The sequence below is a fragment of the Azolla caroliniana genome, unplaced genomic scaffold (genome assembly GCF_043228905.1).
Source record: "Azolla caroliniana isolate FFs.n. ecotype wild unplaced genomic scaffold, voAzoCaro1.0.p SCAF_5, whole genome shotgun sequence".
Lineage (NCBI taxonomy): Eukaryota > Viridiplantae > Streptophyta > Polypodiopsida > Salviniales > Salviniaceae > Azolla > Azolla caroliniana.
Window position 1 is genome coordinate 4781081 of NW_028230440.1, and position 19884 is coordinate 4800964.

A 19884-nucleotide genomic window follows, 5' to 3' on the forward strand; every position below is an offset into this window, starting at 1 on the left:
GGGCTTGGCCTCATAGAACCCTTAATGCAAAGTCATGCATTGTTGGCTAAAATGGTGGTTCGCTGCCTTCTGCTAGATAAGGGGTGTTGGAAGGTATTACTTCGCAACAGGCTGCAAGCAGGGACTCCCAAGTATGGTAAGCCTTGGCCTGACTCCTTGAATTGGTGCTGCACGAGCGGAGTCCCACCTAAGTTGGCTTGCCATCCGGAGGACAGGGTCGTGAACTCCATCTTGCGGGCATGGTGCCATCTACGACAACATTTGGTCAAACACACCCCAGAGACATTGACCGAATGGACTAGACAGCCACTATTCTAGAATCCTCACGTGCGAACAAGTGACGACACGATGCTAGGGCAACTTAAGGGCCTAGCATGGGGAAAGCTGGCACAAACATGCCTCCTATCTATAGACGATTGGAGACGCATGGTTGTTTCAGGAAGAGCCCAAGAGGACCTTTTCCCTCCCCTCAAGGGAGCTACGAAAATGCGGAGACTGATAGCTGAGGCAGTTGACAGGGTTCCAATGTGGGAGGCGAGAGTACAAGCATTGTTCGGTCTCTTTGACGAGGCTGGAATGGTCAAGTCGCTAAAGGGTGTGAGCGGATCGGGGAGAGATACAGTTTTTGGGGACAGTCAGAGCAAGGGCTCTTGGCACCCAATCCGAGTGGTGGCACAGGTTGATAACATCTGGAAGACAGACCCAGATGTTGCTAAGGTGGAACCGCATTGGAGGTTAAGGGACCCAGGGGAGTTCAGATGGAAACATGACGATAGACTCCACCACTTCTTCGATTACACCACTAAATTGGGTCGAACTTTGCGGCTGCAGCTAGGCGGCCCTCGTTCGCAATGGCTGGCGAACATTGGGCATTCCCGATGAGGCGCTCATTACCTTTTGGAAGGGTCTCTGGCGTCTCCACATGCCTGAAAAGATCAAGTTCTTTTGGTGGCAGATCGGTCATAATGTGGTGCCCGTTGGCGAATGGCTAGATAAACATGGCGGCCCGTTAGGCTGCCCATTGTGCTCTCGACCTATTGAGAGTCTAAGACATTGTCTGTGGGATTGCCCTCAAGCTCAAAAGGTATGGGATAGAGTGACTCGCCTCCTTGCGGCATGTGAAGTTAAAGGAACAACCTCGTGGAGCGTTGCGGCATGGATTGATCACTCGATCGAAGGGTGGACGGATGCCGTCAATGTGGATAGTTGGTGCTATGTATGCACGAGAGGCAAAACCGTCAAGATTCATTTTGAAAGAGGCTTGCAGTTCGCATCCCCTAGGTTTCCGGAAATCTGGACGTTGATCGCAGGTTTCACCTTGTGGTATATATGGAAAGCGTGTTGCCTCAAGGTTTTCCAAGGTACGGTACGACCCCCGGAGGAAGTGATCATGGACATATGGTTCACGCTTATCAGCTGCCTACGAGGGAAACTGGAAGAGGTTTGCAACCACTCCAACAACGTGGTCACTACTCGTTTTCGCTTTTGGCAGAAATGGCAGAACACACCTATGGTGATGCAAGGCGGGAGTGGCCCAAGGTGGAACTACCAGCCCCCACGTTGGTTGTTTCCTACTCACCTGCCACCCTCTCTTCGTTGTAGGCTCCAAGAGCCGACTCGTACTAGGCAACATTGAAGGGCATCGCCTTGGATATAGGTAGCTTTTTACATTAAATTAGGTTGCAAGGCGTTGTAAGTAGGCTCATCTTCTTTTACTTGATAGGAGGAAGACTCCCCTATGTGTGTATAAGTCTCCTTGTAGACTCTCTATGTAATAATCCTTCCTAACTAATGGGAAAGTAGCTTCATTTTGAAAATAAAAATAAAAAATAAAAAGCTCTAGAGTCTATATAAAGCTACATTGTTATATAAAGTTGTAAAATGAATAATATAATCCAAATAAAGATTTGAGAATATATATACCATCACTCCATGATACTACATATTGTGAGTGTGTTGTACAAAAACATATAATACATTAATATACACATATCATAGTATATATATTTATATGTGACATATATGACATAGAAAATAGAATTCTAACACGTCATTTAAAAAGTATAAAATTTAAGGGCCTTTCATAGATAAATAAAAATTTAAACTATTTGTATGTCACGACTCACAACGAACATTGACGGGCAAATGGTCTTTGAAGGGCATGCCACCCATCTAATTTTTATTCTGATGAGAATGGAGATACTCAATATTTTGTCATCCTAGCAAAAGTGGTTTATTTATATTGTCCACTGATAACCCTGCTGTCTTTGTCTATCTAAATAATGTACATAGTAAAATTTAACGTTAATGTCAATAAAGTTAATCCAAACCCTCAAACTGAGTAGGGGGAATCATAAGTATGTTATGAACTCATGCCCATAAATGGAGCATCCATAAAAACTATGAACTCCTTGTATGTTACTCCAACGCGAGGAGTTTGAAACTGTTGTATTCACAGACCGGAAAATCGTTGCCAATGTCTACCGCATCCCACCACTCTTCATCGGGAGGTGAAAGAGCTCGTGTTGTGATGGCCCTTGACTTCGGTACCACATTCTCCGGCTTTGCACACGCACACACTGCTGAGCCTGACCAGGTCTTAAAGTTCTATGAATGGCCGTGTATGGGCAAGGTTGGTGCAAAGCCCTATTGCAAGACCCAAACCAGTCTCTACTATGAGCCCATTCTCAAGCATGGCCCACAATATGTTGGCCGTAGTCAGTCTTTACCCGCGGCCTTGCAGCTCAAGTCCTGGGGATGGTCTGCAGAGGTAGAGAAGGTGTTGAGGCTAATCGAGAAGCAGGCACGTGGAGTGAGGGTGTTGATAGTGGTTGGTGGCTTTGCAGCTTCGCCATACCTGATGAAGAGCGTAAGAGAGAAGTTTAAAGGAATGGTGGATGAGATCATGGTGCCGGAGGACCCAGGGAGTGCGATATGCCACGGGGCTGTGCGGCTTCACATAGCAAACGACATAATACAGTCGAGGATCGTGAAGAAGACGTACGGAATTAGGATACGTAGACGGGCGGTTAGAGGAGATCCAGCAGAGTTCGTGTTTGTGAATGATGATGGAGTATTGAAGTGCTATAATACTTTCTTGATTTTTGTTAGGAAAAAGGCTACGGTTCCTTTGGGTCACTCGGTAAAGAATTCTGTTTCTCCATCAGTGCATGGGCAGAGGAGCATTGACATCGTTTTGTATAGCTCTACGAAACGAAACCCCAAGTTCATGGAGGGAGAGGATAGAGTTATGAAGGAAGGGAGTTTTACGGTGGACATTTAAGAGGCCATTGAGATGGACAAGAAGAGAGAAATCTTGGTGACCATGTGCTTTGGTGCGTCGCTCATTGGAGTGAAGGCTTCGAGGGTCATGGGCTGTCCGTAGTCTTCCACACTCGTTAATTTTGTGAAATGAAAATATCTCCTATGATTTCCATGTTTGTTTTGGGGGTATTTCACAATATGGTTGGCATGGTGGGTGCACACATTATGTTTCTCAAGTTATACAACCAATGCGATTAACTAGTTGGTTTGTGTTCATGGTGGGTGCACACATTATGTTTTCAAGTTATACACCCACATATTTATCTTTTTACTTTCTGATATATTTTTGGTCGTTTTGGTGATCTCATTGTTTTTAGAAATATATTTTCTGAGCATAAACATATATTGTTTTAGAGAAACGTATATCTGATCCTGGCTATGAACTCCGAATATATGTTTCATACTCATTTCATTGATGTTTTTTATGCTGTAATTATTTGTGTCCTAGATAACCTTGTATTAAAAAATACTTAATGCACATGTTAATTGTTTGTTTGAATACTTGAACTATTTAAGTTGCTTCACATATTTACTTGATTGAATACTTGAACTATTTGATGCATTTGTATAGAAGCATGCCCATGAACATCCCCATAGTCTTGACTCTTCACCTGAATGGTGAACCTTTTTGGGGATTTATGAGTGATTCTGCACTTGTTAAAGAATACACTAGTATGTGTTTTATTTTATGGAACTATTTTGTAACGAATGTCGAGAATAGTGATCCTAAAGGGGATGATTTATTGGTAGGGAATCAACCAATTTGATTATCAAGTCAATAATGGTAGAAAGGATTCTTACAAAATTTTAGTAGCTAACGAAGTTGGGGTGACAATGGATTGATTGTTGGGTGCTAGAAAGTACATATATATTCTCTCTACCAAGTCTGACCTTGTGTGTTCTCTCTGCTCAAGGACATGTGGCTACACATAGAATACACGAGATTACCCTTTTGAGTTGATATTTCACACTTTTGGCCTGTTGCAAGTGGTAATTGTCAATCACCTTGCTTATAAGTTATACTTCTTGATGACAATCTACATCAAGGTGTCCTATCTTCAATCAATGCACAACACAAGTAGTACGAAGGATGAGAAGATAATGATTAGAATGATGAGAAGATAAGTATTATATTGATAAACATGTATTTACACAACATTTTGAAGACACATCTGAAGTGAGAAAGGGATTATGGGTCAAGATTATGGTTATAGAGAAAGGGAGAAAGCTGAGTTACAGCACTATAAGTAGTGTCAACAATGAAGAAAGTGGTAAACATGAACAACGATGCAGTGAGCAATTGCTAGTATCTAGTGGTTATAGAGGATGTATAGTGCATTTAAGGTAGATTTAAAGCCACATTCCTTTCCCAGCCATGATAATGGTGATACTCAATATAATTGTCATCGTATCAAAAGAGGTTTAATCATATTGTCTACTCATGTCTCCACTCATGCTCCGACCCTATCTGTCTATTCAAAGTTGGAACAATGTAGATTACATTTAACCTTTGTATTGATAAAGTTAATCCAAACCCTCAAAATCAGTAGGGGGAATCCTAAGTTCTTTGTGGATGGAGCATCCATAAAAGTCTGAACTCCTGTCTTTTTTGCCTCCTTTATTGTTAATTAAATTTAGGATTATTTGAGATCTTGTTCATTTGAACCTCATTGTTAATTCTAATTTCTCGTTATATATTGGTAAATATCATCATATATACGTACTGCAATACGTTAAAGTATACACTCATATGCAGTAAATATATAAATTCTTAAGGTTTAAATTATGTAAGGAAGGTGCTCATACTCATTACTAAATACAATGTACAACATTTAACTAATACCCCCATAGAGATAGAGATAGTTATGTAACTTGATACTGACTAAAAAAACATATGCTAAGAAGTGCGAACCAGTACTCCTGACTCCTGAGTCTTGGCTTCCTCCTTAGCTTAATCTACTGGGGCGAACGAAGTATCACACCCTTACTTTTATTACAACTGCAACAATGATTTGGTCACATCACCACTCCCACTTATCACGCCTCAATGTTTGGTGGCCATCCAACAATGGATATACACACCAACAGCTATAAAAATACCTGATAAGCAGATGAAATATCAGAGTTAGAGAGAGAGAGAGAGAGAGAGAGAGAGAGAGAGAGAGAGAGAGAGAGAGAGAGAGAGAGAGAGAGAGAGAGGAGCTTTCTTTGATTCCATAGCCAGGATCTGGATTCAGATAGCCGAAAATCGTGGTCAATGTCTACCTCATCCCAATGCTCATCATCATCGTCAGGAGGAGGAGCTCGCGTTGTGGTGGCACTCGACTTCGGCACGACATTCTCAGGATTTGCGTATGCACGCATCGCTGAGCCTGACAAGGTTTACAAGTTCTATGATTGGCCATGTGTGGACAAGGTGGGTGCCAAGCCCTACTGCAAGACGCAGACCAGTGTCTATTATGAGCCCATCACCAAGCATGACTCACAAGATGCTGTCCCTAGTCACGTTGCACCCCCTGGCCCAGCTTTCAAGCTCAAGTCATGGGGCTGGTCTGCTCTCGGCGACTACATTGACTCTGATCGCTCGGCCTCAAGACCATCCGACGGTGGTTTTGATAACCCTAATCTCTCCAGTACAATCGCAATTGCCTCTAGAATGAAAGGATTATCTGTGATGGATTCTGAAGGACGGAAGCCATGGGAAGCCAAAACACGCAACTCAAGAGGTAAAGGTTTCTTCGCTACCAAATTCAAGCTCTATCTCGCCGATCAGCATCCGGGCGATCGGAACTGTATCCCAGCAGGCTTGTCTGTGGAGAGCATCGTAGCTGACTACCTTGGATGTATTTCAGGATTCATCCTTTCTCAGCTCCAACTGCGATACGGAGACCATTTGGGTATGGAAGATGTGCAGTGGTGCCTCACGGTGCCGGCTATATGGGATGAGAAGGCGAAGCAGACCATGAAGGCCTGCGCTGAGAAGGCCGGCATGGTGGAAGGCCCTGCATGTGATATATCCGCATCTGCCAGTCCCTTCCCGCTAGACATCATTCTTGAGCCTGAGGCGGCGGCCGTGTATTGCCAGGAGAAGGTTAAAAGTAGGCTCAACCTGAGAAAGGGTGACAAGCTCCTCGTTGCAGATGTGGGTGGCGGCACCATTGATCTCGTCGTTCACGAGAAAGCGGATGATGATCCCCAAAGCCTGAGGGTGCAGGAAGTGGTGGGGAGCTATGGAGAGCTCGGAGGTGGGACTTATGTGGACGCCCGTTTCTTCAGCTTCCTGTGCGATAAGATCGGATGCTTTAAGAAGTTTTGTAACAGAAATCCAGCCATGGCCACGCGAATCTATCGGTGGTGGCAGGACATCAAAGCTGGTTTCGATGGTGAAGGTTACAGCGCGGTTTTGCCTCTCCCTCGGAAGCTCAGCGAAGCGTGGGAAGTGTATGACAATGAATGTGGACCTGGGGGAGCCGACGCAGAAGATTATGATGAAGTGCGATTGGAAGACTATGATTTCATGAAGATATTCAGACCAGAGGTGGAGAAGGTGGTGAGGCTTATTGGGAAGCAGGTACGAGGAGTGAGGGTATTGATGGTGGTTGGTGGCTTTGCAGCTTCGCCATATCTGATGAAGTGCATAAGAGAGAAGTTCAGAGGAATGGTGGATGAGATCATGGTGCCCGAGGACCCTGGGAGTGCGATATGTGATGGAGCCGTGCGTCTCGTCATGGGGAAGGGTATAGCACAGTCGAGGGTTGCTACCGCAGGAGATTCAGCAGAGGTGCTGGATACGGATGATGGTAGAGGAATGGTGGAAGAGATTGACGTGCCGTGGCCGGAGGATCCTGGGAGTGCGATACGCGATGGAGCTGTGCGTCTTGTCATAGGGAAGGGCACAGCGGAGCGGAGGATTGCTGTAGTAGGAGATCCAGCAGAGGTGTTGGAGACGGATGATGGTGGAGAATTGATGTGCAAGGACACATTCCATGGTTTTGTCAGGGAAGTGTGTAAAGTGGAATTAGGTGACGCTGTTGAGCAGTGCTTTTGGCCGAATGGACATGGAAAGAGGAGTATGAAGATAGTTCCGTATAGTTCACGGAAGGGGATGAAGGAGTGGTGGAGGAAGGGAGGTGTGAGGTGGACATTTGAGAGGAGGTCACGCAGTTGGAGAAGAAGAGACGGATCTGGATGACCATGCCCATGCCCATGTGTTGTGTTTTTTATGCGCCGTTCATGGGAGTGAGGAATTTGTGTGTCAATTTCGGAGTGTGACCTCCCCATGTTTTTCCTTGCTAGTTAATATGTTTCCGACAAAGAAGTATATCCTAAGATTTTCCATTTTTTGTTTTGGGGTTATCTCAGAATATGGATGGTGTGAGAATGGATATGATGTTATTGACTCGTTGTCTTGTGTCCCTGGTGTGGGTGCACACGTATGTATCTTTCCTTCTTATATATATATTTTGTTGTTTTGGAGATCTCATCATTTTCACATATATATATTTTGAGCGTAAGTAAATGTTGGTTCAGACAAATGTATTTCTGGTCCTAGCTACATGCTTACTCCCCCATTACGTTTCATACTCATTTTATTGGTGACTTTTATGTTGCAGTTATTATCCTAGATATGGTTCTTTAAAACCATGTTTGAAGAGTACTGTGTATTTAAGATGCTTCACTGGTTAACGTGATTCAATACTTGAACTGTTCGTATTTGTATAGACAGCATTCCCAGGAACATGCACATTGTGTGTGCGTTGTATCTGTGATTGGTTGTATTCGTTTGTATTCATATATATGCACATTGAACGAAAATATTCATGTGCATGTTTGTATGCCTATGTTTGTGACTAGGCTCAAGAAATCAGAATCTCGGGTTTCAATGAGATATACATATGGGAATTTGAACCATTATTTATGCCTTCCATAAGTGCCACCTTTGTCCAAATGTTGATCAACCCCCCTTTACATTCTTTACCACCAAATTCACGCTCTACCTTTTTGAAGTAATCAATCCTTTCCATCACGATGACTATCTCCCCTGATCTTCTTTATTATAAACCTTTATTGTTAAGGATGTTTGATACATTTCCTGCTCCATCATTTGCAATGTTTAGTTCCAACATTATAAGCAAATTATTGATCATAAAGACACTCATACATCAAGAACAGACATTGTGATCATCATATTGAGAGTAGATCGTGTGTCAATGAAATTTGACGTATCAATTGGCATGTAAAAAGTCTTGATCAAATCAAGATACAAACCTTGGTGAAACCTTGATTAAAGATCTTAGATGCATATTGAGCCTCCCAAATGTTAGAAACAACAAAACAGTTTCAAAGCAACTACTTTTAGTTGCCACATTAACTCTACACCACATCTAGATTAGTTACTATTATTATTTCCTTATATTAGTAACTGTATTTTTTAAACACATCCAATGTTCCCTCCACTTTCTCTATTATATAAAGAGGAAACCAGGAATGTTAGAGTGTGGTATTTTATGCTCTAGCTGCTGTAGCAATTTACCGTTGTAGTTGTATTCCAGCTTGTAATCCCATCTTATTATCTATTACATAGCAGTTTCAATTCTCCTCATTTCTGTTCATGTATCTCTCATTTCCTTACATGGTATCAGAGCATTAGTAGTACAAACCCTGAAAATATACTTCCCGCTCCATACTCTATGTCTAAGAAAAAAAAAAGGAAAGAAAGAAAGAAAGAGAAAACGAGACAACAACCTTAGCATTATGGCAAGCTCCACTCAAGCAAGAAAATACTTGGTAGATAAACTTAACGCAAAGAACTACAAAATTTGGAAACCAAGGATGGAGCTACTACTTGACTTGGAGAAGCTACTTGAAGTCACCACAGGAACCTGTCGAGCACCAAAAGGCACACAATCAGAAGCATGGGAAGAATGGAAAAACAAAGATAAACGTGCAAAAGTTGAAATACTACTACACGTAGAAGACATGCAGGCTGATGCCATTCTAAAACTCACAACTGCAGTGGAAATGTGGTCCAAACTAAAATAGATGTTTGAACCACAAGATGTTACAACTAGAATCCATACTCTTGCTACCCTGTTTCACATGTGTGTTCTGCAGGAAGAAGTAGATGTTCTTACCTTCTTGGATACCTCCTTACCTTCTCGAAGAAGCACCACTACCGGAAATGAAATCTCAGAAGAAATGAAGATTGGGCTCTTATTGAGTAAACTTCCAGAATCTTGGAATACTTTTTATCACTATGAATAGCCAGGGTAACTCCTTATCTGATATGATTACAAAAGTTCATCATGAAAATCTACGATGACAACTTAAAAATTCTACTCCATCAATAGCAATAACTACTGCAGTCAACAAACCACAAAAAATGTCATATAACAATCGCGACAAACCTAAATCTGACAATTACAAATACACTGAAGTCTCTAATTGGAGAAAGGGAAATCAATCACACAAAACTAGTTTGCAGATATTGCAAAAGAGAAAGGCACACCGAGAGGGTATGTCGATTCAAGCCATTTGCGGAAAATAAGAAACAACCACAAGCCAACAATGTCATTTTAGAGGATAAGTCAGAATGCTATTCAGAATCAGGAGGTGATTATGATGACATGCCAGAAGAAGGAAACATTATTCAAGCATACCACGTCACTATAGAAGAATTGAAAATAGATTATGACACGTGGTACCTGGATACTGGTGCCACACACCATCTCACATACCGAAGAGACTGGCTAGAAGATTATCAAGTTCTCTCCTATCAGTTGCAGGTAATCTTTGGTGATAAAGGAAAGAAATCTGCAATCGGTAAAGGTACAATAATGTGTATTATGTGCCTGGATTGTTCAAACTTTCAAAAGATCACCAAATTATTGTTCATAATGTGTATTATGTGCCTGGATTGTCAAAACATCTGTTATCAGTTTTGCAATTCAGTTTTGCAAAGATAAAGCAATTATACAATTTCAGGATGGTAGCTCATTCATTCAGATGGTCTGTCCTAAAGAACAACATCTGTATACAATCCATAATCAATCACCATACGCATGAGTTGTACCTGTGCAAACAAAGAAACAATCTGTGCACTCAGCTACATATTTATGGTATTGTTGTTTTGGTCACATGAATATTTCAGCACTTCAACAATGTCAACAACTAAAAAGAATGAAAGGATTACAAGAAAAAGGCTTCAAAGTTATTTCTATATGTGAAAGTTGCTTGTTTGGAAAGATGTCCCATCAGCCATTTGCCAAAAGCAAGATTGTTACAGAATTCCTACTTCAACTTGTTCATATAGAAGTGTGTAGGCCATTTCCTGTACCATGTCAACTGGAAATACAAACAGGAAATGGCATTTGTAGCATTCTGGAAATACAAATAGCTTGCAAAAATCAAACATCAAGAACAATTAAAAAGGTGAGAAGTGATAATGGTGGAGAATATGTATCCCAAGGATGGGAGAATTTTTACGACAACAATGGAATAATTCATCAAAAAACAGTACCCTACACTCCACAGTAGAATGGCATTACTGAAAGAAAGAACATAACGTTGTTAAATGCTACTCGTAGTCTCCTCAAAATGGGACAAATGAAACAACAGTTTTGTGAAGATGTAACTACACATCCTGCTATCTGCAAAATAAGACTCCTCACACTGCATTACAAGGCCAAATTTCATTTATATTATGGTATGGTGACCTACCTAATGTTTCCCATCTCAAAACTTTTGGTGCAGCAGTAGCCTATGTATATGTAAATCCACACCACAGATTAAAGTTGGATGATAGATCCTTCAGAGGACGGTTCATTGGGTATGGGGAGCAAAATGGTCTCAAAGCATACAAAATATTCAACCCGCAAACAGGTAAAACAGTTTGCAGTAGGTCAGTAAAATTGGATGAGTTCATTTTACAGAGAAATGCAGATATTATAACTAGTGAAGATGGAGAATATCCCATATGTCTACCACACTTGGTGGAAATTGAGCACAACAATATTTACCCGAATGACTCGTCTCGTATTACATCTCCTGATGATGCATCAAAAGATTCTCTATCACAGATGCACACAGAATCCCAGCGTCAAATGACAACCATCGAGAACTCAAGCCCTCATCTTTCATGTCACAACAACCCTGTTGCATGCTCTCAGCCTGACGTGCTAAATATAATAACCTCATCATCGCCATTAATGGCGGAGAGACGGTCTCACAGGTACCACAGAACAGTTGAGAGTATAAATACTTACCGCTACGGCCGATGTTGACCGTTGCTTTCTATAGCCATCGCAATGGCACCAGTGCCTAGGTGCTCGAAGGAAAACACACACAAAAAATGATAGAATCACAGAATTAGAGAGTAGAGCAAAAAAGGGGAAAACTAAACCTATGCAAGAACTCTACGAAACTACAACTACCATCGACGAGTATTTTGAGTCTGTCATCGACTCTGACATTTCAGCCTTTGCCACGTTTGTCGAAGATGCAAGCATTGATTTTGCTCCTATTCTAACTCTGAAACAGGTTCTCCGAAGCAATGAAACGGAAATATGGCTACAAGTGGTACAAATCGAGGCAGATGTAGTCTACAAAAACAAGACATGGAGCCTTGTTCCAAAACCATCAAAATCGAACATCATTAGCTGTAAGTGGTTATTTACAAAAAAAATTGATGCTGAAGGCAATTCTATTCGCTTCAAAGCTCGATTGGTAGGTAGAGGATTTACTCAAATTTCGGGGGTTGACTATCATGAGAGTTTCTCTCCCACATTTAAACTCACTTCTCTCCATCTCATATTTGCCATTACTACATATTTAAATTTAGAACTTGTTGAGCGGCCAGCTCAATTGGAGCCGGATCGGTTGGATAAGCCTGAGCCGGTGAGCGAGACAAATTGGTGAGCCGGTGAGCACCCGGTGACCAAAAGAGCTAGTGAGTTGGGGAGCCGGTTAGCCGGATCCATCAATAACCGAAAGCCTAGTAGCAGCTAGACTACTAGGGAGTTATTACTCTCGTAGTTAGTGTCAGACGCTCGAGTGAGCATTGAAGTACACCGTACTTGTGTCAGTCCGTATGGACCTGTACAATAGTGTTCGCTGAACACATACGATGTACAGAGCGTTGATATAATTTTTTGAATAGAGTTTCTTGTTCTCTCTCTCTGTGTCTCCCGCGTACTGTTAAGCTCTCCATTAAACTTGTTCTCTGTTTTCTGTTCTTTATTGCTTCCGCACGCTATTTGTTTTTACAGAACTCCATCATGTTGATTTGAAGGAGGATATCTATATGGAGCAGCCCCCAATACTTGAAGATAGTGCACATCCTGATTATGTATGCAAATTGCATAAACCTCTCTATGGCTTGAAGCAATCACTGCGTCAATGGTATGCCAAACTCCATAACTTTCTCCTTCACAAGGGTTTTATGCAACTACAACCAAAACCAACATTGTACATCTGCAAGCAAGATTCCAATTTCCTATTATTAGGAGTTTATGTGGATGACCTACCAATTGCTGGCACCTCCCGACATGAGTTACAAACTTCCTTTCCCACCAAGCACCTTGAAGAACTTGAATACTTTCTTGGTCTAGAAGTCAAGTGCAATCCCAATACAGGAATCCTCTCCATCTCCCAAAATAAATTAGTTGATGGTATTCTTCAAAAGTTTGATATGATGGATTGCTCTTCCATTGCTACTCCAGTCAATATTCCTTGCCATCTATCTAGCTCTGACTGCCCCTCTACTCCTGAAGAAGTTGCTTTTATGAAAAATATACCATATCGCCAAATTCTTGGTAGTTTGCGGTACTTAGTAAGTTGCACCCACCCTAATCTATTATTCTCCACAAGTTTTCTATCACGTTTTATGGAGCTAACTTGTAAACTGAAACCGAACCACGAAACTGTGGTTTTAATGGTTTAACGGTTCAAAATTTATTCAACAATTTGGTTTAACGGTTTCGTGGTTTGGTTCCGTTCCATTCAAGTTTCAATTTTTTTAAACGGTTTGATTTTGACCCTCTCAAACCGAACCGAACCGTTGTCGATCGTTAAATAGCATCATTGTATACTCAAAAAATCCATAGTAATGAATACAACATGTCATCATCCAATCATTATTGAGCTTGATGCAAACCACATTACAAGTGTCATAAAGATCAAAATTGGACAAGACTTTTTACTTTGAATGTGGGCGAGGGTTAGCGGACTAGTGGTGAATGATACCAATTGCGAATGGGTAGTCGATACAAGCCCCAATGGTTATATCATATATATAGTCCAATCATGGCATAAATAATGCCAAATGCCCTTTGAACCATGAGATGCGAATATGTGTTATCTTATTAGAAGTCCTAAATTTGATCTCACATAAATCATATTGTGCTCTGATAGATGTATCCATTTTCCTACCCAAACAATGTATGTATGAAAATGTAACCTTCATATTCATAAAGTTAAATTTAGATTCCACTACCCCAAAATGAGTAGATCAAATCATGAGTGTGTGAACTCATGATCCTCGATGTCATTATGTTGGGAATCAACGCTTGGATTCACCTTCACCGCTCGGCCACAACCGATTAATCGCGGATCAATGTAGCAGAAAATAGGAAATACAGAGAAAGACGCGATACACAGGGATTAACGTGGAAAACCCTATACGGGAAAAACCACGGGAGTGCGAGACTCCGAACCAAACTATGCACAGAGAAATATACAATGGCGAGCTGCAAGGCAACGACCTTGAGCTCGCTGTCCTCGCCACAGGCGGCGGAAATACACAGAGGCGTCTACCTCTTCCTCTCTCGCGCTCTATCTCTCTCTCTCTCTCACGGCTGCTCCCTCTTCACTCCTCTTGAGTGGAAAAACAGAAAAATAATGAGCAACAGAAAAACTGTTTGCCCTAAGTCATATTTATACTTATATGACTTTGGGCTATTTACAACTATAGCCTCAGGGGGCTCGTAGCGAACATATTCACGGATATGTCCCTGCATCCGGATCGCTCTTCGGGTACATTCGTCATCCGGCACCGAAGCCGGGGTCTTCGTCATCCGGATCCGAAACCGAAACCGGGCTTGTCGGCATTCATCTCCGATATCCGACCATCCCATCCGAAGGGACCGTAATCCCAACAAACTCCCCCTTCACTTCGGCATGGGATGTCTCTCCAATCCGACCCTCTTCCGGCATGCTTCCAGCTTGTCGGGTGTGAGGACCTTGGTCAGCATATCCGACCCGTTCTCGTCCGTGTGGATCTTCGTCAGCACGAACTCCTTGTCCTCTATCCTTTCCCGGATCCAGTGGTATCTACGCTGGATGTGTTTCGTCCGGGAATGGTAGGCCGCGTTCTTCGCAAGGTGGATGGCACTCTGACTATCGCAGTAGAGTCGGTACTCCTCTTGCCGGATACCGAGCTCTCTAATGAAGTCCTTCATCCATATTATTTCCTTGCCGGCTTCAACAGCCGCCATGTACTCCGCCTCCGTGGTTGACAACGCAACCGTCTTCTGCAGCCTCGACTGCCACGAAACAGCTCCCCCTGCATACGTCATCACATACCCTGATGTGGACCGGCTGGTATCTGCATCAGCCGACATATCAGAATCAGTAAAGCCTTCGAGTTCGGGCTTACCGGAGCCGAATCGGAGGCACACGTTTGCCGTGCCCTTCAGGTATCGGAGTATCCACTTGGCCGCGTTCCAATGCTCTTTGCCGGGATTGCTCATGTACCGGCTCACCACTCCGACTGCATATCCGATGTCCGGTCTCGTACACACCATGGCGTACATCAAGCTCCCGACAGCTGAGGCATACGGCACTTTCATCATATCCTCCTTTTCAGCCTTTGTCTTGGGACTTTGCTTGCTGGACAACTTGCAGTTTGCCGGTAGGGTTGATCCGACCGGTCTTGCTTCCGACATGTTGAACCGTTGAAGCACCTTTGTCACGTACTTCTCTTGTGATAGCCACAACTGCTTCTTCTTCCGGTCCCGGATGATGTGCATCCCTAGTATTTGCCTCGCCGGACCCAGGTCCTTCATTGAGAAGGTTCGGTGAAGAGCCTTCTTCAGCATCCGTATCTTGACCTGGTCCCGTCCGACGATCAACATGTCGTCCACGTACAGGAGGAGTATTAGGGAGTCTCCTCCTTCGAACTTCTTCACAAACACGCAGTGGTCGGACTGCGTTTTGAGGTACCCTTCGTCGGTCATGAAGGAGTCGAACTTCCGGTACCATTGCCGGGGAGCCTGCTTCAGTCCGTAAAGGCTCTTCTTCAACCGGCATACCAGGTGCTCCTTCCCTTTCTTCTCGAATCCTTCCGGTTGCTGCATGTAGATCTCTTCTTCGAGGTCACCGTGAAGGAATGCCGTCTTCACGTCCATCTGTTCTACCTCGAGGTCCATGCTTGCCGCTATGCTCAGCACCGTCCGGATGGAGGTCATCTTCACTACCGGGGCAAATATCTCGTCGAAGTCGACGCCCTTCTTCTGCTGAAACCCCTTCACCACGATCCTGGCTTTGTATCTCGGGGGGTTTCCGGCATCTCCCGGTTTCAGCTTGAACACCCACTTGTTTCGCAGTGCCCGCTTTCCTTTCGGCAACTCCACAAGTTCATATGTGTGGTTCTCATGCAGGGAATCCATCTCGTCCTGCATGGCACTCAACCACCTGCGGCTCTGGGTGTCATGCTTTGCTTCTTCAAAGCTCTCCGGCTCCCCCTCGTCGGTTAGCAACACGTGCTCTGGTTCTGGAAATCTCCGGGGGGCCCTTCTCTCTCTTAGAGGGTATCTCCGTTCCGGAGCTTCGGTAACCGGTTCTTCCGATTCTTCTTCTTCATCCGAATCCATTTCGGGATCGGGGCCGGTTCCGGTATCATTTTCATCTTCTTCGGCCGGTTCTGTTTCTTCACCGTCTTCGGCCGGATCCTCGAGTGCTAACCGGTCCCTTGCCGGTCGGGACTGCTCCTCGTAGAGTTGATCCTCACCGATCGACTTGGAGCTCTTCATCTTCTTCTCCGACTCCCAGTCGGCGAGCGTCTTGTTCTCCATGAAGATGATATCACGACTCCTGAATATCTTCTTGTCGACCGGGTCCCATACTCGGTAGCCGAACTCGTCGTCGCCGTAACCGAGGAATATGCATGGCCGGGTCTTAGGATCTAGCTTTCCTCTCCGGTCCTTTGCCACATGCACGTATGCGAGACACCCGAACACCTTCAGATGCCGGTAGGACACTTCCTTACCGGTCCACACTCTCTGCGGCGTGTCTCCGTCCAAAGGAACTGAGGGTGATCTGTTTATCACATATGTCGCCGTCGACATTGCCTCAGCCCAAAACCCCTTGGGTAATTTCGCATGCGCCAGCATACTCCGGACCCTCTCCATTATGGTCCGGTTCATCCTCTCGGCCAGCCCGTTCAGTTCCGGCGTCTTCGGCACAGTAAACTCGAGCCGGATTCCCTTCGAGCGACAGTACTCCTGGAACTGCCCCCGGTATTCCCCTCCGTTATCCGCTCGTATCGCTTTCAGCTTCTTGCCGGATTCCCTTTCCACTCTCGCGTGGAGTTCTTTGAAGACGGACAACACTTGGTCCTTTGTCTTCATCGGTGCCGTCCACAGTTTTCGGCTATGATCATCGATGAATGTTACGAAGTACTGGGCTCCGCCATGTGACTTCGTCTCTACCTGACACACGTCAGTGTGCACCAACTCCAATGGTGCGCTACGTCTCGTCGGTGGCCTTGAGTGGAAGGAGGTTCGGTTTTGCTTACCGGCCAGGCAATCGGTGCACTTCTCCAGGTGCACGTGCTTCACTGGGATGAGGTTGTCTTCTGCAAGCCTCTTCATCCCCTTCTCACTCATGTGGCACAGTCTTTTGTGCCACAGCTCACCGGCAGTGTCGGCTGCCACATTCAGCTCTTCCGGACATAACCGGGCATTCATCAGGTACAGTGTGTTGACCTTCCGGGCCCGAGCCACTATCAAGCTCCCTTTGCTGAACTTCATGACACCGTTCCGGATGCTACCTGTGTAGCCTTCATCGTCTAGCCTCCCGGCCGAAATCAGGTTCAGTCGAACCTCCGGAACATGTCGGACATCCTTCAGCAGCATTTTGCATCCGGTCGGGGTTGTCAACCACACGTCTCCTATGCCGGCAATCCGGCACGTACCTTCATTTCCCATCCGAACACAGCCATGCTCACCGGCTGTGTAGGATGAGAAGTATCTTCTCTCCGGGGTCAGGTGGAACGATGCTCCGGAATCGACCACCCAGGTCGTCTCATCGCCGGCAACGTTTAGCTCACCTTCTTCGGTGATGAGCATGATTTCTTCCTCACTTGCCGCGAGTGCCGTTGTTCCTTTCCGGTCCTGCCCTCGCCGATCCGAACCTCTCCGGTCCGTGGCTCCCCGGTATGCACCGTTTCTCTCCGGTGACTTCTTCGAGTCGGTGTCGTCGGCTCCGTTGTCTTTTCGGTAATGCCGACAATTCTTTCGGAAGTGCCCCGGCTTCCCACAGTGGAAGCATGTGGGTCTTCCTCTTGACTGCGACCGGGTCCCCGACTTCTCCCGTCTTTGCGGACTCCGGTTCCATTGTCTTCCCCGATCCGATTCGGTAAACAGCATCTTCGGGTCGGAGGCCGGTTCCTTATCTCTCCGACGCGCTTCTTCATTCAGAATACTTGTCTTTACCGTTTGTAAGGACAAGTTATCTTCGGTGCACGAGGTGCTGAGAGTCACCACCAAGTTCTCCCAGCTTTCCGGCAATGTACACATCAGGATGATGGCTTGCATTGCATCCTCCAACGGGAACTTGATCGCCGCAAGCTGATTCACGAATCCCATGAACGTGCTTACGTGTTCCACCATACTCTCGCCGTCCCGGTACTTGAGATTCACTATCTTCCTCATCAGGGAGGTCCGGTTCAACGCATTCTTCCTCTCATAGAGGCCCGACAGCTTCTTCCACATCTCGTATGCGTTGGTGTCGTTCGCCACATGTTGTAGGACGCTTACATCGACGTATTGTCGGATCGTCGCTACGGCTTTCCGGTTCAGGAGCTTCCACTCCGACTCAAGTACCCCTTTCGGTATTTCCGACCTGTCAATCGGTTCGTACAGGTCCCGAACAATCAGAAGATCCTCCATCTTGATCTTCCAGTCGGCGTAATTCTGTGCATTCAGCACCATCATCATCGGCTGCCCGCTGCCGCCGCCTTCCATTTTCTGCAACAGTCGCTCTGATACCAGTTTGTTGGGAATCAACGCTTGGATTCACCTTCACCGCTCGGCCACAACCGATTAATCGCGGATCAATGTAGCAGAAAATAGGAAATACAGAGAAAGACGCGATACACAGGGATTAACGTGGAAAACCCTATACGGGAAAAACCACGGGAGTGCGAGACTCCGAACCAAACTATGCACAGAGAAATATACAATGGCGAGCTGCAAGGCAACGACCTTGAGCTCGCTGTCCTCGCCACAGGCGGCGGAAATACACAGAGGCGTCTACCTCTTCCTCTCTCGCGCTCTATCTCTCTCTCTCTCTCACGGCTGCTCCCTCTTCACTCCTCTTGAGTGGAAAAACAGAAAAATAATGAGCAACAGAAAAACTGTTTGCCCTAAGTCATATTTATACTTATATGACTTTGGGCTATTTACAACTATAGCCTCAGGGGGCTCGTAGCGAACATATTCACGGATATGTCCCTGCATCCGGATCGCTCTTCGGGTACATTCGTCATCCGGCACCGAAGCCGGGGTCTTCGTCATCCGGATCCGAAACCGAAACCGGGCTTGTCGGCATTCATCTCCGATATCCGACCATCCCATCCGAAGGGACCGTAATCCCAACACATTAAAGGTGTGAACTCATTTTTATGTCTCGTTCTTTGTATTATAGTTTTTGAGTGAACTAGTGATCATGGATGTCATTAAAGGTGTGAACTCATGTTTTATATCTTGTTCTTTTTATTATGCGTGTTCATTGGAACCTCATTTTTATTCACGTTGTCAAGGAAATCCTCGCATGTTCGCAAAATGAAGCGGGACCACCGGGGTCCTGGACCGGAAGGATTCAATGTTTTTAACAACGTAAGCGAGAAAGTATTGAAGATAGATAGATGGATGAAGAGATAGAAAGAGATTGAGATAGAGATTGAACCCTTGACTTTAGTTTTATGAGACAAGATACATCTTGTACCATTAGGATAACTCAGATCTTTGATTAAAAGTTTCTTTTTTACTTACATCACTTGCCTCCTTACACAAGCCCCACTATAGCCTTTTCTAGGTCTCTCTATGCTAAAACCACGAGCTAAAACCATGGTTTTGTGCCCACGGTTTCTATATGTTTGCTTCCTACAAAATACTTAATATGAAAAGAAAATATACAAATTCTAAAGCACTCAGTAGTGACTTTAGTGGTAAGTTAATTTGTCTCTTATCTTGGAGGTGCAAGTTCCAAGCCTTGCTTCCACCCTTATGTATACACTTAAATGTTTCTAGGCTTTAGTCTTATTTTTATATTTACAATTGA

The 19884-nt window shown here is 44.5% G+C and overlaps 1 protein-coding gene across 1 annotated transcript; it reads left to right on the forward strand.

Moving 5' to 3' along the window:
- Nucleotides 1-5429: 5429 nt before the first annotated feature.
- On the forward strand, nucleotides 5430-11923 carry LOC147863810 (uncharacterized). Its single transcript, XM_087319308.1, has 11 exons — nucleotides 5430-7454; nucleotides 7687-7757; nucleotides 8442-8560; nucleotides 8967-9339; nucleotides 9439-9544; nucleotides 9589-9593; nucleotides 9690-10152; nucleotides 10263-10355; nucleotides 10475-10755; nucleotides 11256-11554; nucleotides 11863-11923. Exons 1-11 carry the CDS (start codon nucleotides 5582-5584, stop codon nucleotides 11921-11923), a joined length of 3744 nt encoding a protein of 1247 aa, XP_087175434.1. The 5' UTR covers nucleotides 5430-5581.
- The last annotated feature ends 7961 nt before the right edge of the window (nucleotides 11924-19884 follow it).

Coding starts and splice junctions, on each gene's coding strand:
- LOC147863810 (XM_087319308.1), top strand. CDS start 5,582: ATGTCTACCTCATCCCAATGCTCATCATCATCGTCAGGAGGAGGAGCT. Junction 7,455..7,686: donor GGAGTGGTGGAGGAAGGGAG/GTGTGAGGTGGA, acceptor GGGTTATCTCAG/AATATGGATGGTGTGAGAAT. Junction 9,340..9,438: donor TTCTAAAACTCACAACTGCA/GTGGAAATGTGG, acceptor TGTGTTCTGCAG/GAAGAAGTAGATGTTCTTAC.